General features: G+C 44.1%; 1 protein-coding gene across 1 annotated transcript in view; it reads left to right on the top strand.

Moving 5' to 3' along the window:
• Positions 1-21,021, top strand: part of CCDC57 (coiled-coil domain containing 57) — a 126,585-nt gene that overhangs the window by 8,501 nt on the left and 97,063 nt on the right. Inside the window, 5 exon segments of the mRNA XM_008049908.1 lie at positions 2,996-3,097; positions 4,768-4,925; positions 5,083-5,157; positions 12,969-13,169; positions 17,617-17,775. Coding sequence (XP_008048099.1) covers positions 2,996-3,097; positions 4,768-4,925; positions 5,083-5,157; positions 12,969-13,169; positions 17,617-17,775 — 695 coding nt within the window.

Genomic DNA, 21,021 nt, shown 5'->3' with positions numbered 1-21,021 from the left:
GGCCACCGCAGCCTCGACCTGCTGGGCTCCGGTGATCCTTCTGCCTCAGCCTTCTGAGTAGCCGGAATTACAGGTGCGTGCTACCACGCCCGGCGAATATTTTGATTTATTGTAGAGATGAGGTCTCGCCTGCCCAGGCGGGTCTCAAACTCGCGGGCTCAGGCAATCCACTCACCTCAGCCTCCCAAAGGCGCGGGATTACAGGCTGAGCCACCAAGCCTAGCTTGTTTCTTATCTTTTGTTTCAGAGGATCTTTTCATCTATTATTGATTTGTCAGGGGCAAAATTGATTCAGTGAGGATAATGATTTTTCTTTTGAAAAACGAAATATAAGATGATGGTAACTAAATCAGTCTGTTTAACTTTTTTTTTTTTTAAAGACATGGAATCGCGCTATATTGCCCGTGCTGGTGTCGAACTCCTGGACTCAAGCAATCCTTCCACCTCAGCCTCCCAAAGTGTTGGGATTACAAGAGTGAGCCACCATACCCACCCTCGGTTTATTTAACTTTTATTGCATAGGCAAATTGTACACTGTGGATATAAGGAAATCTTTTTCCTTGTAGGCTAATCACAGGGTTAGAAGCCACTAGAGGAGAAACTGAATGATTACTGATTTATTTGTTCATTTGGTATGAACACCTGAAGAGGCCTGGACATGCCTGCCCTTACAGAATGAACGGATATGGGGGTTTGGGGGATCAGTGAACCATAGGTAAAGTCTACAGCTATAGCCTTCCCACCATGTGGACACAGTGAGGCAAGGGATGGGCAAGAGTACTTGGGTAGGAGTGGGTCTCACTTTTTTTTTTTTGAGTTGGAGTCTCACTCTGTCACCCAGGCTGGAGTGCAGTGGCACACTCACCGCCACCCCTGTGTCAACCTGTTGGGCTCCAGAGATTCTTCCACCTCAACCTTCCAAGTATCAAGAACTACAGGCGCATGCTACCATGCCCGGCTAATTTTTTATTTATTGTAGAGACACAGTCTCACCAAGTTGCCCAGTCTGATCTCGAACCCATGGGCTCAAGAAATCCACTCACCTTGGTCTCCCAAAATGCTGGGATTATAGGCTGAGCCACGAAGCCCGGCTGGGTCTCATTTTTTAAACAGAGTAGTCAGGAAGGGCCATCTGAGAAGAGGACACTGGAGCCAAGGTCTATAGGCAGTGAAGGGGTGCAGGAAGAGTGCTCAGCCAGAGGGAAGCAGTGCCTGCATGCATGGGAGCTCCAGGAGACCAGAATTAGGGTCCAGGGGTAAAGTGAGGTTGGACAGACAGGGCTTGCAGATGTCATGAGGAAGGGGCTTTGCTCCAAGTGAAGTGAGAAATTGTTGGGGCTGAGTTCTGCTGGTTGAGGACAGACAGACTAGGGCAGGGAAGCTGGCAAGTGAGCTGATGGCAGTGGCCATGGGTAGGGCTCAGGGGGTGAGAACAGACAGGTTCTGGATATACCAAGAAGGGAGCGGGAAAAGCTTCTGTTAGGTTGGATGGGGGCCTGAGAGAGGCAGATGTTGAGAATGACACCTTTTTGGGGCTAAACCCGTGGAAGGTGATGGGGTGCTATGTGGTTAGATATGCTGTTGTGTGGTATCCCTGGACATCCAGGTGGACAGGTGAGGAAGAGTGGACTTTCCAGAGGGAATGGGAGTCAGACAGGAGGAGGACAGACAGGAGGACAGACAGCCAGGAGGATGACAGGTGCGCAGGAAAGAGGGTGCCAAGAGGGACACTGTGGGAGCAGCTGGTGTTCTTGTTCCTGGGATCAGACTTTTCTTTGTACTTTGTGGTGCTAAAATGCACAAGTTCTAGTCACAAGGGTGCCTTAAGGTCTCCCTACTGGCAGGCACCTCTGAGGCCTGGGGTTCTCACCTGCACGACTTCACTCCCCCATCTGTATTTGGAGCAAAATCCAAGTGTTTCATGATTTGTAGTGTTAGGACAAGTCAATCAATGATTTTATATTCTGATTCCATTAAGGGTTACTCCTATGATCATTATCTTTCATTTTTGCCTTTCAAAGGATAAAAAAATAGAATACATATTTTCAATTATATTTCTGTGCAGTTTCTCTGAGGCTCCCCTCACGTTCAGAAGACTCAGTTGTACAGCTGTGCTCATCACCAGGCACACAGATGAGTCCTGTCTGTGTTGGGTGGCAGAGGGTGCTTAATTGGGCAAGGCAACTGCAGCTTCTTCCTGCCCGTATAGGGTTGGATTCCACCTCCCTCAGAAACTTCCTTCAGGTATCCAAGTCTGTTCAAAGGAGATGATCCTGGCTGGGCTCAGTGGCTCAGCCTATAATCCCAGCACTTTGGGAGGTCGAGGCAAGTGGATTGCCTGAGCCTGCGGGTTCAACACCAGCCCAGGCAACTTGGCAAGACCTCGTCTCTACAATAAATTTTTAAAAATCAGCCTGGCGTGGTAGTGTGAGCCTGTAGTTCCAGCTACTTGGAAGGCTGAGGCAGAAGAATCACCGGAGCCCAGCAGGTTGACACTGGGATGGCTGTGGTGTGCCACTGCACTCCAGCCTGGGCAACAGAGTGACACTCCAACTCAAACAAACAAACAAAAAAAGGAGATGATCCCAAGGAGGGAGGGGTGCAGGAATCCCGTGCTTCTCATTGTGAGTCTGCGAGCAGTTTGTTCTCAGCCTGGACACACCACAGACTTTGCTCTGTATAGGGCAAAGCCAAATAGAATGAAAGGGAAAAACAGACTCGGTATCCTAATAGAAGTGACCACCATGAGCCTTTCCTCTGTTTATGCAAACCCAACAGATCTGGTTCTGGGAGAATCCTGAAAGAAAATTCAGCATGAATGTCTGGCTCTGGCCCATTGACGGTGCCACTGACCTGAGTGTCTCTCCATGACAGTACTGTGTGTCCCTTCCTCATGGACCACCATGTCTTGCCTACTTTCTGACTACTTAAGCTGCCAGGGTTCTTCACTCCATCCTCACGGTCCTCCTCTCACTATGAGCTCTCTTTGTTGCAGGAACTGCTGCAGGAGTTTGAATCCGAAATACAGAAAAAGGAGCATGAATTCCGTCTGCAGGCTGATAACATGAGTAATGTGGTCTTATCCCATGAGCTCAAGGTAACTTGGGACACCTTCAGGTTTATGAGTTTTTCCTCCTCAGCTGTAAGAACTCCCTCTTTTGAGTAGTGAGGTGACTTCTGAATTGTGAACTAGACAGGTCATACAGAGGCCCATGGCAGGGTCTTTGTCACAAAGGGGTGGGAGAGGTTAGTGAGATGCAGGGGAGGCTCTGCTGTGGTGCTCACTGTGGATTCACCCCATTCAGGGGAGCACCAGCCTAAGCTCCTAGTTTAGCTGCCTATGACCTTGAGTAAGCATCCTGCCTCCAAGATAATGCCCAGCCTGTATTGACCAAGACAGTGAGCTTGCTGAAGATTCTCCTGCTGTCGCTTATTCTTTTGTAAGACCTCAGGATGGACCTAGGGGCTGCTCATCTCCCCATATTACAGCAGAGAGAGCCAAGTCTCAGGCCCAGTGGCCTGCCTGAAGCCAGTGAAGTGCTGTGTGGCAGAGTCAGCATGGCGCCCTGCCCCTTGGCACACACACAGCTCTCAGTGCCACCCAGACACTGCCAGGTACAAGGAGCCTGAACATCTCACCCTTAAGACTGGGGATAAGGACTAGTCTGAGGGGCAGAGCAATTGCCGTAGCAGGGGAGGAGGAAGTGGAAGGCAATGCCTGACCTGGCCCTGATGTGTCACTACTGGGTGATGCCCTTCAGGGTTGAACAAGTACCCTCCCCCAGGCCTTCCTGCCTCCCCACAGCAGAGCAGAGCAGGCAGCCCCAAGGACCCTGATGGGTGGTGGGTGGGTGATTAGAGTGGCTGGTAATCCCCAGTCTCATCTCCTGGCACAGACATCGTCCCCCACCAAGCAGTGTCGGCCTGAATCCAGCTGTGCCCCTGTTGGCCCCAGAACTCTCTGTGAATGCCACAGAGGCCCATCCCTCCCTCCCTTGTGAGTCTTCTGACACCCCTGGGAGGCAAAGCTGACCCTGTCAGCTAGAGTCTAGAACTGTCTGGGCCTCAAGCCTGGGACCTCACAGGGACCCTCACAAGGCCCCTTGACGAACTTCTGAGCACTGAGGGAAGGGAGAATGGGTGGACCATGTGGATACCCTGTGCTCCACAGTGGAGTGAATACACCTGTTAGAGTAGGGATGCCCCAGGTGCTGGCTCACTTTTACCTCCATCTGCTGCAATTGTTAATTCAAATACCTGAATGCCTGCTCTGCTCTGTGCTGGGCTTTTTCCTGTCCACATATTGACTGATTTGGGTGCAATGGCCATCATCACCACCCATGTTTTACAGGCAAGGAAATGGAGGCCTACAGAGAGTATGAGCTCAGTGTACAGATGGGGCTTGAGTGGGTCTCTTATAGTGAACCACATTCTTGTATCCCCAGCTTTGCATGTTTGATTTTATTATTTAAATAGTATTCAAATTACGTGCTAGGAAATGAAGTGGAATTAAATTGATCTGCTTGTATACATATGGGGCACCTACTGGGACTGGTACTCTGATTTCAGTGGGATGCAGAGTGCTTTCAAATAGTCTTTGGCTCTCATCTGAGTTTGAACTGTGGGGACATTCTCACTGTTTTAGTGCTTCTTGAATTTTACTTTTTCTTCTCTTTTCTGATCCTAATAAAATGGCAGTCCATACCTCTAATGTTGTGATTTGTTCCAATGATATCCTCATTTTGAATTTTTTTTTATCATCCAAAGGTTAAACTATTGAACAAAGAGCTTGAGGCTCTGAAAGAAGCCGGGGCAAAGGCTTCAGAGTGTCTGGAGAGGGCAGAGACCATGAACTCAGAGCTAGAGATGAAGCTCCAGAGCCAGGCCTGGGAGATGCGGGACCTTGAAGCCATGAAGGATGCCCGGTGCGTGGGTCCTTGTCTCCTCTCAGGGTAGACTCTGTGCCAGTGTTGAAGGATCTTGACTAGGAGTCTGGGCAATCTTGCCTTTTCTGGCTTATTTCAGGCCAGTCTTTGCTTTAGTCTCTTACTGCTTTTTCCACTAAAATTTGTTTCCTTTTAGGATAAAGGACTTAGAGGATAAACTTCACTCTGTGCAGGTAACCAAGAAGAAAGAAGAGGAAATGTTTAAGAGGAAGTAAGTATTTCTGCCTCCTAACATCATTCAGTCTCTGTTGGTTGCCCTAGGAGCAGGAGGTGAACTGGTGCAACTCCTTCGTATGGCCCAGGAAAGGATGCTCCTGGGTCCCGCTCATGGAGGTAGGGGAGGGGGAGAGGGAGGAAGTCTTGAGAACTTACTGCTTTGGGTCTGTGTTTATGCTTTGTTCTGGATTTTCTCAATGATTTTCTGGCTTTGTAGTGTTTTAAAACTTAAACTTTTTAGTGACTAAGTTAAAAGTTAACTTTTAAAACTTAAAAGTTTTACTTACTAATCAATTTATCAGTTTTAGATTGCAGCAACTAATTTTACTTTGGTGATAGCATCGCCTTTTATTTTTAAATTATTGCAGGCAAAAGAGTTTTGTTCTCTTGGATCCCAAATTCCCAAGTTCTAAAGAGCCCTTGTTTTCCTGTTGAAATGATTTTTATAACTTTGTGTGGGTCATGTGATCCTGAGAGACAGCAGCAGGATCTCCATGTGCCTGGCATTGCCGAGTGTCGTGGGACACCTAGGAAGTAGACATACATGGTAGTCCCAAGGCAGTGGCCCTGACAAAGTAGTTGAAGAATCAACCCAGAAGCTGAGGCATAGTGAGGTCAAGATAGCATGGAGTAGAGCAGGCGTTCTGAGAGGATGGGGCCCCAAGGGGGCTTCCTGAAGGAAGTGCTCAGGCTGCAGTGTGAGGCAGAGGCTGATCAGTGAGTTCAGCTGGGAGGAACCCTGACCTGGGAGATTTAGGTGTTGCCTGAGATGATCCGGGCAGCCTCTGTTTTAGCTGCTACCACAGGAGTCATTTCCTTTTTCTTTTCTTAAGAAACATTGTTGTGACTATAATAGTGTGTAATGACAATGAGTGATGTGACTCAAGGGTGACTTTTTTGGCATTTGTTGCCATGATATTTGTTGCAATATGTACAAATTGAGAAATAGAACTTTGAGGAAGCTACCCTTGCTGCTCTTTGCCCTGTAATCAGACCTGCGTTGGGAAGCTGCTTTCTAGCCTGATGTGCAGACCCCACTGGTGGCAGTTGAGAGATGGGTTGTGCCCTTAGCTGGCATGCATCCATACCCAGATAAGGAATCTGAGGCACAATGGGAACATGGAGAACCCAGACAGACACAGAACAGGTGGTGGTGCCAGCACCACTTGCTTGGTGCATTTGTATGGTTATGTAGGAGTTGGACAAACACTGTTTCTCTTTTTGTTTTTTGTTTTTGTTTTTGAGTTGGAGTCTCAATCTGTCGCCCAGGCTGGAGTATTAACAGTCTTGGCTATCACAGCCTTGACCTGCTGGGCTCAGGCAATCCTGCCTCAGCCTTCCAAGTAGCTGGAGCTACAGGCACGCACCACCACATCCAACTAATTTTTTTGATTTATTGTAAAAATAGGTCTTGCCATGTTGCCCAGGCTGGTCTTGAATTCTTGGGCTCGGTCAGTCCTCTCACCTTGGCTTCCCAAAGTGCTGGAACTATAGGTGTGAGCCACCACGCCCGGGTTCTTTGTATGTTTTTAAAATTCATGTCTAGAATTTTTAAAATCATAAATTGAAATACAATTAACTCTTGTGTGTGTGCTAATCCCCCCCCACACAGTAAAAGATTCATATATAACTTGTTGACTAGAAGCCTTACAGATAACATAGTCGATGAACATATATTTTGTATGTTATATATACTAGATACTATATTCTTACAATAAAGTAAGCTAGAGAAAAGAAACTTTAAGGAAATCTTAAGGAAGAGAAATATATTTACTATTCATTAAGTGAAAGTGGATTAGCATAAAGGTCTTTATCCTCATTGTCTTCATGTGGAGTAGGTGGAGGAGGAGGAAGAGGGGTTGGTCTTGCTGTCTCAGGGGTGGCAGAGGCGGAAGAGTTGGAGGAGGTGGGAGGGAAGAAGGAGATGTAGGCACACTTGGTGTAGCTTAACAGAAGTACATCCTAGTTTGTCTGACTTCGTTGCTTTTTAACTTCTCTAAAAATGTTTCCATATGGTGCCGATCCAGCTTTCACCATTTCCTTTCGTTTCTGCGCCGGTATCATCGAAGGGTCTATGTCATGAAAGAAGTCAAAAGCAGTCTTGAATAATTGGAACCCTTCTGCCAGATTGTGTCTAATGTCAGTTTTCTGGCACTGCTTCTTCTCTGTATCTTCTTCCTCATTTTCTGGCACTGGTTCAGAAGCACTCATCTCCATCTGGGCGTCTTCTGTTAATTCCTCTGGTGTGCTGTCTATTAGCTCTTAAATGTCTCCAAGATCCATATCTTGAAATCCTTTACCCTCTACCTTTTTTGCCATATACTCAATTGTTTTCATGATTTCCTTGATTGACTCTATTGTGAATCCTGTGAAGTCATGCACAGTATCTTGACACAGTTTTCTCCAGAAGGAATTTATTATTTTGGGTTTGATAACTTTCATGACTTTTTCTATAACAACTGTGGCATCTTCAATGATGTAATCCTTCCAGACTTTCATGATGTTATCTCTGTCAGGGTTCTCGTCCATGACGTTGACAATCCTTTCCATAGTGTAGTCTGTGTAATGAGCCTTAAAGGTCTTTATGATCTAAAGGCTGAGTTAGAGACACTGTGTTTGGGATCAAGGAGACCACTTTGATGCCTTCGATCTTGAACTAATGAGGTTCTGGGTAGCCAAGGCCAATGTCCAATATCAAAAGAACTTTAAAAAGCAGTCTCTTACTGACAAGGTACTTGCTGACTTCAGGGACAAAGCATCAATGGAACCAATCCAGAAAAAGGGTTCTTGTTGTCTAGGTCTTCTTGTTGTCCAACCAAGAGACTAGAAGCAGAAGTTTACCTTCTTTTTTCAAGGCTCCTTATCTAACTTTATAGATAAGGGTAGTCCTGATCATAAACCCAACTGCATGTGCACAAAACAGTAGAGTTAGCCTATCCCTTCCTGCCTTAAATCCTGGTACTCACTTCTCTTCCTTACTAATAAATGTCCTTGTGGCATTTTTTTTTTCCAGAATAGGGTGCTTTCATCCGCATTAAAAACCTGTTGAGGCAGATACTCTTTTTCCTTCATGATTTTCTTTTATTTATTTATTTGTTTGTTTATTTATTTATTTACTTATTTTTTTGAGTTGGAGTCTCACTCTGTTATCCAGACTGGAGTGCAGTGGCTGCTCCTGGCCACTGCATCCTCGACCTGCTGGGCTCCAGCAATCCTTCTGCCTCAGCCTTCCAAGTAGCTGGAACTACAGGCATGTGCTACCATGCCCAGCTAATTTTTTTGATTTATTATAGAGATGAGGTCTCGCCAAGTTCCCCAGGTGGGTCTCGAATCCTGCGGGCTCAGGCAGTCCACTCACCTCGGCCTCCCAAAGCGCTGGGATTATAGGCTGAGCTACCGAGCCCGGCCTTCATGATTTTCTTAATGGTGTATGGGAATTTGCTGCTTCTTGGTTGGCAGAAGCTGCTTCTCCTGTTATCTTGACACTTTTTAAAGCCAAATGTCTTTCTAAAGTTATTAAACCATCCTTTTCTGGTATTAAATTCTTCACTTTAGATACTTTACCTTCTTTTTGCTTTAAGTTGTCATATAATGACTTTACTTTTTCTCAAATCATACTAGAATGGTAAGTATGCCTTTCTTATAGCAATTCTGCACCCATATAAAAGCTTCCTTTTCAATGTGAGAATAAGGTATTTTGGAAAAAGTGCAAGGTTTTGTGCCTGCTTGCAGTGGCTGCAATGGCTTCATGAATTTCCTTTTTGTTTCTTATAAATGTCTTTACCCTGGATTTATTTATCTTGACATGGCACAACTGCAGCTGTAGACCTCAGTCTGCGGTACATATAAAGTAATTCAACTTTTTCTTGACTTCTCTCTGCTTCATTGAGAGCACTTCCAGCATCACTAGTGGCACTTGGTATGGTTCCTGTGATGTTATTCAAGGTTTACAGTATTGTACTAAACACAGTGAAAAATATGCAAAAACCTTGAGAGATCACTTTATACTGTGATATGCAATTTACTGAGAGAGGAACTGCTCAGGAGGAGATGATTAGCGTCACATGGTGTTTTAAGTGGATGCAGAGTTACAACACTTGAGCTCACTGAATAGCAACAGGAGGTGGCTGTGAAATTATTACGGTAATACAGTATGTGCTGTAGTTAATTTTAGGCAGGAATGGTTTAAAACTGCCTGGTTTTTTTTTGTTGTTGTTTGTCTGTTTGAGTTGTAGTCTAACTTCGTTGCCCAGGCTAGAGTGCAGTGGCACACTCATGGCCACCCCAGTGTCGACCTGCTGGCCTCTGGCAGTCTTTCCACCTCAGCTTTCCAAGTAGCCGGAACTACAGGCATGCGCTACCATGCCTGGATAATTTTATTATTATTATTTATTGTAAAGATGAGGTCTTGCCAAGTTGGCTGGGCTGGTCTTGAACCCTCAAGCTCAGGCAGTGCACTCATCTCAGCCTCTCAAAGTGCTGGGATTACAGGCTGAGCCACCGAGCCTGGCCTTTTTTTTTTTTTTTTTTTTTTTTGAGTTGGCATCTCACTATGTTGCCCAGGCTGGAGTGCAGTGGCGTGCTCACGACTACTGCAGCCTCGAGCTACAGGGCTCAGGCAATCCTTCCGCCTCAACCTTCCAAGTAGCTAGAACTACAGGCATGTGCCACCATGCCCGGCTAATTTTTTTTTATTTATTGTAGAGATGAGATTTCACCAAGTTGCCCAGGCTGGTCTTGAACCCGTGGGCTCAGGCAGTCCTCTCACCTCGGCCTCCCAAACTGCTGGGATTATAGGCATGAGCCACCGTGCCCAGCCTAATACTGCATCTTTATTTTTGTTTACATTTTATTCAATTGTGAAGGGCTCCAAGTATGGTCTGTAAATGTCTATATGTGAAGGTTTTGATAAATTTTAACTTTTATAATAGTTTAATGTATATTTTATGGTAGTAAAAGGTAAAATAGGCTATTATCTACATGTATTTTATGTTTTCATGACATATCTACCTTTTCTTAATTTTGTCAATATTTTAGGCTATATGGTTTGTGAGTTTTTTCAGATTGTCACAACTCTCCAAAATTTTTTCAAATATATTTATTAAAAAATAAATTCACCTGTAAACTGACCTGCGCGGTTCAAATTTGTGTTGTTCAAGGGCCAACTGAATAGGAGCATAATTTCTAGCATTAACAAATAAAACTATCCAACTATTCTAGAAGTGTTTCTAATGTAACATAAATACTATAGTGATTTAATACCCACTACCATTGATTCAGAAAACTGCCTGAACCAGCCTCTCCCCAAGTAGTCAGAAATTTTACATTGTTCTTTTTTCTCCTTGAACTCTTTATTTCCGTTCTACTTCCCCACAGAATTTTATCTGAATATAATGCTTTTTGTGCTTGAAAAAATTTGAAATCAATTACCTGTAACAGCAACATATTCATATAAACTAGAAATAAAATTTGCTGTGGTCACAAGGCTCTAAGTGTTCAGAAATGCTTCTAAGTTATTATGATTATTATTAGCATACATTTTACAAAACAGTATCATTTACTGTAAAATTCAGTAATTACTAAGTAAAATGTACAACATTCTTAGGATGCCTCTTCCACTGAGATAAGTGAGACTTCCCCCATGTCAGCCTGGCTCTCACACCACGATCAGACAGGAGTAGAGTGACTTTTTATTTATTTATTTATTTAATTAATTTATTTTTTTGAGTTGGAGTCTCACTCCGTCGCCCGGACTGGAGTGCAGTGGCCGCTCCTGGCCACCGCAGCCTCGCCTGCTGAGCTCCGGTGATCCCTCCGCCTAGCCTTCCGAGTAGCCGGAATTACAGGCATGCGCTACCACGCCCAGCTGATTTTTTGATTTATTGTAGAGATGAGGTCTCGCTGCCCAGGCGGGTCTCGAACCTGCGGGCTAAGGCAGTCCACTCACCTCAGCCTCCCAAAGGCGTGGGATTACAGGCTGAGCCACCGAGCCCGGCTAGAGTGACTTTTTGTAACAGTATTGCACATGGTCTGAACTTCTTCCAAGTTATATGCCAAAGACCACCTGCTGACCTCTCCTCAAGAATGATTTTAAATTGTCTGTCAGCTAATAATTTAATGAACTTGTCCGACTGGGTAAAAACAGAACTGGCAGTGACCTGCTTTGTCAAAAAGTCTAAAACTCAGTCAGCAGAACCATTCAGTTTCTCATTCCCAGTAGAGTTAGATCAAAGACTTTCCTGAGACTTATTATATGCCTATTGCATATGTCTGAAATTTCTCTACTTAGTAAACCAAATATACTCGGAACGGTGGGAAAACCAAAACATTATAAGTCTTAGTGGCCACTAGCCGGGCTCAGTGGCTCAGCCTGTAATCCTGTGCCTTTGAGAGGCTGAGGTGAGTGGATTGCCTGAGCCCGTGGGCTTGAGACCCACCTGGGCAGCAAGACCTCATCTCTACAATAAATAAAAAAATCAGCCGGGCGTGGTAGCACATGCCTGTAATTCCGGCTACTTGGAAGGCTGAGGTGGAAGGATCACAGGAGCCCAGCAGGTTGAGGCTGCGGTGACCGGGAGCGGCCACTGCACTCCAGTCCGGGCGACAGAGTGAGACTCCAACTCAAAAAAAATAAGTCTTAGTGGCTGGGCTCGGTGGTTCAGCCTGTAATCCCAACACTTTGGGAGGCCGAGGTGAGTGGATTGCCTGAGCCCACGGGTTCAAGACCCATCCGGGCAACTTGGTGAGACTTCATCTCTACAGTAAACAAAAAATTAGCCAAGCGTGGTAGCACACACCTGTAGCTACTTGAAAGGCTGAGGTGGAAGGATCACCAGAGCACAGCAGGTCGAAGCTGTGGTGACCAGGAACGTGCCACTGCACTCTAGTCTGGGCGACAGAGTGAGACTCCAACTCAAAAAAAAAAAAAAGTCTTAGTATACTTTCGCTAACATAATATTTTCAAAATAAAATGCTGGGCACAATGTTGCATTCCTATCGTCCCAGCTACTCAGGAGGTTGAGATAGGAGGATCACTTGAGCCCAGGATTTCAAGGTCAGCTTGGGCAACATTACGAGACTCTGTCTCTAATTTAAAAAATAAACAAGGAAAATACAGTGTTTTAATCTTTTCTCCACTGAAACTTCGAATTTGCAGAGTTAGTTTAAGTATAGAGAATGTGTTCACTAGATCCACCTAAGTGTCAAGAGCCCATTCTTATTATGAAACCAATAGCCCAGTCAGACTTGCTTTGCATAAGAGAGTCTTGCTTCAGATAAGCATAATTGTATGTGTTTGAAGATATATCATGAAAACATTGAGAGTTACAGAACTTACCTTGCCTAACGAATTACTAGTAGCAGTCTGGGTTAAGACAGTTCAGTGCTTAAGTCCTTAGCATATACTTTTACAGCAGTCCCAGTTGTGGAAGACCTAACTGGTTGCCAAAATGCAAGGCAATGTGCTTCTGTATTTTTTTGCTTTCATGGGTAGATCAGGAGTCCTGGTGTTAAAATTGTACTATGTACTTGCTTTTGATGTCTTTCTCTGGGGGACTGTGAGCTCTGGAGGACAGGCCAGGGGTTTGGCATCTAAGAGTGGCCCTGTGCATGTCTACCTATGAGGCATGAAGAGAAAACGAAGCTCTAAGGCAGATCCTGCCCTGCAGAGTGGACGATCTAGTCAGGGACAAATATACAGCAACAACTATAGCACGAGAAAGGGTAATGAGTGCCTTGAAAGAGGTTCTGGGGGCTGGGGATCTGGGCCAGGGGTGAGTGACTGTGGGACCCCTCATTGTGTTTCAGGCAGGAGGAGCTTGACCGCCTGGCCAGGGAGAAGGACGTTGTGCTGGCAGTGGTGAAGGGAGCCCATGGGGAGCAGCTGCGGGCCCTAGAGGCCAGGGTTCTGGAGTTGCAGGCCCACTGTGATACCCTTGAAGTGCAACTGCGCAGGGCTGAGTGGAGGCAGGCAGATGCTGTCAAGGAGAAGGATGCCATCATTGACAAGTGAGTGTGTGTTTTTGGCCGCGCTGACTCCTGGGTGGGCTGACACCATCTAGATCAAGAAGGTGGTATGTGGCAGGTGGAAGTTACTATTGTAGTTCTCTGGTCATTTTTCTTAACCATTATTTTTCCTTTAAAACTGTATAGTGTGTGTGTATGTGTGTTTGGTAAATGCATATATTGCATGTATGTGGTATGTACGCTTGTGCTAAAATGTACATAACAAAATTTTAATCACTTTTTAATACACAGTTCAGTGACATTAAGCACATTCACAGTGTTGTGCAGCCATCACTACTATCCATCTCAAGACTTCTTCTATCTTCCCAAACTGAAGCTCTGTCCCCATTAAACACCAACTCCTTATTCCCCTTTCCCCAGTCCCGGCACCCTCCATTCTACATTTTGTCTCTGTGAATTTGACTACTCTGGGTACCTCCTGTAAATTGGACTCATACAATATTTATCCTTTTGTGTCTGGCTTATTTTACTTAGCACTTGCACTTAGCATAATGTCCTCATGGCTCATCCATGTTGTAGCATGTGTCAGAATTTCATTCCTTTTCTTCCCCAATTTTTAAAATTGTAGTAAAATTAACACAACATAAAATTTACTATCCTAACCATTTTTAAATGTATAGTTCAGTGGTATTAAGTCAGAATTTCCTTCCTTTTTAAGGCTGAATAATATTCCATTGTCTAAATGGATTACATTTTGTTTATCTATCAATCTGTCAATAGACATATAGGTTGTTTCTGCCTTTTGCCTCATGAGTAGTGACTGCTGTAAACCTGGGTGTACAAATATTTCTTTAAGACCATGCTTTCAGTTCTTTTGTGTGTATACCCAGAAATGGGATTGCTGGATCTCCTGGTCTCAAGTGATCCTCGCACACATTGGCCTCTCAAAGTATTGGGATTATAGGTGTGAGCCACTGTGCCCAACTTATGTTTACCTTTTTGGGGAGCTGCATTTTTGCCTTTCAGTAGTCGTACCAGGTTGCATTCCCACCAACAGAGCACAGGGTTCCAATTACTCCATTAACTAGTTTTTTTTATTATGATTATTATTTTAAAATTAGAGACAGTGTCTTGCTCTGTCACCCAGGCTGGAGTGCAGTGGTGCTATTATAGCTCACTGCAGCCTCAAAACCCTAGGTTTAAGTGATCCTCCCACCTCAGCCTCCCAAGTAGCTGAGACTACGCACATGACACCATGTCTGTCTAATTTCTTTATTTTTTTTAGAGATGAAGTCTTGCTATGTCAAATTCCTGGCATAAGCAATGCTTCCACCTTGGCTTCCCATAATGCTGGGATTACAGGTGTGAGCCACCACTCCTGGCCACTGATTTATTTATTTTTATTTTTATTTTTTTAGTTGGAGTCTCACGCTTTCACCCAGACTGGAGTGCAGTGGCACTCCCAGCCACCGCAACCTCGACCTGCTGGGCTCCAGTGATCCTTCCACCTCAACCTTCCAAGTAGTTAGAACTACAGGCGCGCGTTACCACGCCCGGCTAGTTTTTTGATTTATTGTAGAGATGAAGTCTCACCAAGTTGCCCAGGCAGGTCTTGAACCCACGGGCTTAGGCAATCCACTCACCTCAGCCTCCCAAAGCGTGGGATTACAGGCTGAGCCACCAAGCCCGGCTCACTAATTTATTTTGAAACTCAATTTCCTTTCTGGTATCTAAGCCAGGCCAGGACATGGAAGCAGCCCTCTTTCCTTTGTGACTGATATGTAGTGAGAGATGGATACAAGTTAAACCATTGTAGTGACAGTGAAATGCTTAGCATTAAACTCTAGTCTCCTGACTCCCAATAAGGAAGTGACCTTGGAGAAGTTTTATTTACTGAAGATATTTAAGACAAATAAAGTCATTTACTAGTGTTTTCTATGCTTAGCAACTGGCTTTGGGAAATTTTCTCTCTCTTTTTTACAGAGAATATTTTGTCAAATTATATTTCTGTTTTGGGGGGAAATGGCTTTTATTACTATAAAATATCAGGAAATTAAAGTCTTATTCAAGATACCTTCCTTAGATTTACCGTAGAGCCTTGTTGTTTGATCAATTAAATCAAGCAGCAGTGGCTCAAGAAGCTATGGTGTGTGTGAGCACCTGTAGCCTCTGTGCGGTTGGTGTCCAGCAGACCAAGGTGTGTTTCTGTTTCCTGCTTAATGCAGCTGAAGTGATGGTGCCTCACGGAGCCTGTCTGCCTGATCTCAGCCTCCCCTTGAAGCCTTAAACTAAATGTTGCTCTGGATGTCTTTTAGTTTTTTGTCCATAAGTATTCTTTCATCATTGAGGATTATTATTACACATATAGGATATTATTTTGGCAATAGACAACAGATTTCTAGATTCTAAAGTTTGCATCTTTCCTCTTTTACTTCTAGGGAGTTCAATTATCATTCTGATCTCATTATCCTGAGTGTGAGTTAACATTAAATGGCAACCTCATAGTTTGTAATAGCTTTTAGTGTTCTAGCAATTTTGTGCTGGTTTAGAGTTTGAAACTACAAAGAAAACTTGTAGGATTAAGATGGAAGCATTTAGTTTTTATGGTGACTAGTCTACTCCCACTTGTGGTGTTGATGTCTTCTGTGTCTTCGGTAAGAACCAGCAGCCATTCCTGCCTATCTAAGCCTGAGGTTGTACATCTGGGAGACAGCTCAGGAGGACCTGTTTGAATAAGATGTTTCTGTGCCAATGCTGGGAATGGAGGCCGGCCCTCATTTCTAGGCGACTCGTGCTCCAGAGGTAAAAACTACTGCCCAGAGCACCCAGAGGCCATTGATAAGTCTGTTTCTTCAATACCCAAATACTAGAATGGGAAGAGCCAATACATACGTCTGTGTCAGACCAAATTGCCAGAGATGGCTGGAAATGCCAATGCCTTTGATAGTGCCTCTTTTTAGCTCTCTTTAAAAAAATGTGTCCAAGTCAGACTCAGTGGCTCAGCCTGTAATCCTGCGCTTTGGGAGGCTGAGGTGAGTGAATTGCCTGAGCCCGCGGGTTCGAGACCCATCTGGGCAATTTAGCGAGACTTCATCTCTACAATAAATCAAAAAATTAGCTGGGCATGGTAGCACGCGCCTGAAATTCCAGCTACTTGGAAGGCTGAGGCAGAAGGATCGCTGGAGCCTTGCAGGTTGAGGCTGCGGTGGCCAGGAGTGTGCCACTGCACTCCAGTCTGGGCGGCAGAGTGAGACTCCAACTAAAAATAAATAAATAAATAAATTAATTAATTAAATTTTTAAAAAAATTTTAAAATGTATCCAAACACACTGTGGCCTGCTGGACACCAACTGCACAGAGGCTGCAGGTGTTAACATATGTCATAGCTTCTTGAACCACTTTTTTCCATTCTATGTAAAACCAGGCTTGAACCACCAGTGCCAAGTTTAACTGGCCTCTTATGACAAGGGGCGGCCTTGTCATGACAAAGGGCAGCCGGCTCACCCTTTGCTTCTAAATGTCCATCAGTTGAAGTTCATCTGTTATAATGTGATATAATTGCTATTGTATAAGTTTGATTGAATCATTTAGACTGTCTATTAGGAAAACAGGCCTGTAACCAGGCAAATGAGTAGGTGTTATCTTGTTTATGTTAGTAGTATGGCTACCCTAGTTAATTTCTCTAGATATCTTCTCTAAACATTTTTCTTGGGAAATTTATTCAATGTTAAGTCATTCTACCAGAGGGATTCTGCTGTTAAGGATATGTAATGGGTTTTTTTGTTTTTGTAATTGGTTTTTGAGTTGGAGTCTCACTCTGTCGCCCAGACTGGAGTGCAGTGGCATGCTCCTGGCCACCGCAGCCTCGACCTGCTGGACTCCAGTGATCCTTCTGCCTCAGCCTTCCAAGTAGCTGGAACTGCAGGCGCACGCTACCACACCTGGCTAATTTTTGATTTATTGTAGAGACGAGGTCTTGCCAAGTTGCCCTGGTGAGTCTCGAACCTACAGGCTCAGGCAATGTACTTGCTTCGGCCTCCCAAAGTGCTGGGATTACAGGGTGAGCCACGGAGCCTGGCCTGTAATGGGTTCTTAATGGGCTTTGTAAAACCTTATTTTATTATTCTATTATTTTGAAAATATGTGTTGAATATCTTCACATATGAGGTACTGTGCCATGACATGCTTCCCCTTTCTACCCTGAGCACCTGGCACATCACCTGGCATGTTGTAGGTGTTTAGTTAATATCTGAGTTGGGCATGTATGCGTGGATGGGTGGATGGATAGAAGGGCAGGGTGTCTATTTCTTCTTGGGTAGAACCATTTCCTTAATCTAGGCAAGAAAGTTTCAGTTCTGATGTGGCATTCCCTCTGAGAACTGGGCAAGTGTGTTGTGCATATGTGTTGGGGCGGCACTGTGTTAGACAGACCATGAGTGAACCAGTGAGAATTACATCCATATTCACATAGTTTCCCTTTTGTGATTAGGCTTCGTGAAGATGCAACAGCTCTAAAATCTGCCTGGGATGCCCAGATTGCTCAAATATCCAAGGAGATGACATCCAAAGACTTTCAGGTTCACATACTGCAGGAAGAAGAGATGAAGCTCAAGGTGCAGTTGGCTCGATTCCAGCAGGACATTGAAAGGTAACTGTCCCCAAGGCAGATATTTCTATTGAGTGTTTCCTACGGGCAGATGCTGTCATAGGTCCTACAGATTAAAAGCTGAACAGGTCACATCCCTGGCCTCACATTCTTTTGGGGGAGAAAGTACACAAGGAACAGGCAGAATGTCTGGACATGCAAAGGGAGAGATGAGATGAGAAAGTAAGCGGGAAGGAATGGTAAAGGTGTACAGGCAGAGGCCTTTTAGAGGGACAATGTTTCTCAATCTGTAATAAGAGAGGTGCTTTGATCTTATGTTAAGAACTGCCTTTTTCTGTCTTCTTTCTGATTGTTAATGTCTTAGTGTTTATTTTAATCAGTTGGAATAAACACTTACTTGAATAAAGATAACATTCTGTTTCCCACATATATTAAAATCAACCTTATTGAAGATAATTTTAATACAATAAAACACACCCGTTTTAACTATACACTCAATGAGTCTTGATATATGTACACACTGTATAACCACTACTACAGGCAAGCTATGGAACCTTTCTTTTACCTCACATTTCCCTCCTGCCTGTCTGCAGTCTGGCCCAGGACCTAGCACCTGACCTGCTTTTGTCACTGCACATAAGTTTTGCTGCACCTAGAATTTCAACTGAATGAAATCGTAGTGTTTTTTGGTGTGTGTCTGGCTTCTTTGACTTAACATAATAATTTTGACATTAATACATGTTGCAAGTATCAGTAGATTGCTCTTTTATATTGTTCAGTAGTATTCTATTGTTTGAGTATACTAGTTTATTTCAGACTTTCTATTCTTTTGCTTTAATCTTTTAAAAATTTTTATTATTTTATTTTCTTCAATTTTTTTTTTCATAGAAACAAAGTCTCACTATGTATGCCCAGGCTGGTCTCAAAAACCTGGCCTCAAGCCATATTCCCACCTTGGCCTCCCAAATGCTGGAATTATAGGCTTAAGCCATCGTGTCTGACTTCAGATTTTCTACTTTTTCTGTGTCAACTTTGGTAATTTGTGTCTTTCATTGAGTGTATCGAATTGTTAACTTTAGTCATAAAATTATTTATAGTACTTCTTTATTGCACTATTAGTGTGTGTAAAGTAGTGAGGTCCCTCTTTCATTCCCCTTTCTTTTTAATTAACTAATTAGTTAACTAATTAATTGTAATTTTTTTAGTTGGAGTCTCACTCTGCTGCCTAGACTGGAGTGCAGTGGCATGTTCACGGCCACTGCAGCCTCGACCTCCTGGGTTCGGGCGATCCTTCCGCCTCAGCCTTCCAAGTAGCTGGAACTACAGGTATGCGCCACCATGCCCAGCTAATTTTTTTTATTTTTTTATTTTAAAAATGAGGTCTCGCCAAGTTGCCCAGGCTGGTCTCGAACCCTGGGCTCAGGCAATCCTCCACCTCCCAAAGTGCTGGGATTACAGGTGTAAGCTACCATGCCTGCCCCCCTGCTTTTTTTTTACAGACAGGGTCTTACTCTGCTGACTAGGCTGAGTAGAGTGGTACTGCAGACGCAAACTCTTGGCCTTAAGTGATCCTCCTGGCTCAGCCTCTTGAGTAGCTAGGACTACAGGTGTGTACCACTATGCCCGGCTAATTTTTTTTGTTTTAGTGAGTTGGAGTGAGTGAGTTGGAGTCTCACTCTGTCGCCCAGGCTAGAGTGCCATGGCACTCTCACAGCCACTCCAGCATCGACCTGCTGGGCTCGAGCCCAGTGATCCTTCCGCCTCAGCCTTCCAAGTAACCGGAACTGCAGGCACGCACTACCACACCCAGCTAATTTTTTATTTATTACAGAGATGAGTCTTGTCTCAAACCCGCAGGATCAGGCAATCCAGTCGCCTTGGCCTCCCAAAGTGTTGGGATTACAGGCTGAGCCACTGAGCCTGGCCAATTTTTAAAAAAATTTTTTGTAGAGACAGGATCCAGCTATGTTTCCTAAGTTAGTCTTGAACTCCTGGCCTCAAGTAATCCTCCTGCATTGCCTCCCAAAGTGCTTGGACTATAGTCATGAACCACTGCACTAGGCCCTATCTTTTATTCTTGGTATTGGTAGTTTGCATTTTCTCTTTATTTTTATTAAAATAATTTTTGTTTTGAGTTGGAGTCTTATTCTGTCACCTAGACTATTGGAGTGTAGTGGCATGCTCATGACCACCACAGTCCTGACCTGCTGGGCTCAGGCAATCCTTCCACCTCAGCCTTCCAAGTAGCTGGAGCAACAAGCACACACCACCACATCTGCCTAATTTTTTTAGTCTTTGATTTATTGTAGAGATGAGGTCTTGCTAAGTTGCCCAGGCTGGTCTCAAACCCTTGGGCTCAAGCAGTCCTCTCATCTCCACCTCCCAAAGTGCTGAGATTACAGGCGTAGCCATGGCGCCCTGCCTCTTTTTTTTTTTCCCCTTAATCAGCGTAGAAGCTTATCAGCCTAGCTACAGGTTTATAAATTTTTATTAATTATTTTAAAGAACCAGCTTTTGGCTTTACTGAGTTTTTTCAATTGTTTTTCTGTTTCTAATTTTATTGATATTTATTGTCTATTATTTTCTTCCTTTTTTTCCTTTGGCTTTAATTTGTTGTTCTTTTGATGGTTTCTAATGGTGGAAGCTTAGATTATTAATTCTGGATCACTTCTCTTTTCTACTAAAAGCAATTAGTGCTATAAATTGCCTTTCAAGCACAGCTTAACTGCATCCCACAAATTCTAATAATATAGTTAGATACTATAATATAGTTAATGCAGTTAAAATATTTTCTAATTTCCCTTGGGATTTTTTCTTTGATCCAAGGGTTATTTAGAAATATGTTGCTTAAGTCCGGATACAGTAACTCATGCCTGTAATCGCAGCACTTTGGGAGGGAGAGGCAAGAGGACTGCCTGAGCCCAGGGGTTCGAGGTCAATCTGGCCAACTTGGCAAGGTTTCATCTCTACAATTAAAAAAAAAAACTGGCCAGGTGCGGTGACTCAAGACTGTAATCCCAGCACTTTGGTAGGCTGAGGTGAGAGGACTGCCTGAGCCCACAGGTTCAAGAACAGCCTGGGCAACATGGTGAGAGCTCATCTCTACAATAAATCAAAAAACTAGCCGGGCATGTTAGCATGCACCTGTAGTTCCAGTTACTTGGAAGGCTGAGGGGGAAGGATTGCCTGAGCCCAGCAGGTCGATCTGGGGTGCCTTTGAGCATGCCATTGTACTCCAGACTGGGCAACAGAGTGAGACTCCAACTCAAAAAAAAAAAAAAAAAAAAA

The sequence above is a fragment of the Carlito syrichta genome, unplaced genomic scaffold (genome assembly GCF_000164805.1).
Source record: "Carlito syrichta isolate Samal-C Ts95f unplaced genomic scaffold, Tarsius_syrichta-2.0.1 Scaffold139178, whole genome shotgun sequence".
Lineage (NCBI taxonomy): Eukaryota > Metazoa > Chordata > Mammalia > Primates > Tarsiidae > Carlito > Carlito syrichta.
This window is presented reverse-complemented; position numbering and strand designations above follow the sequence as displayed.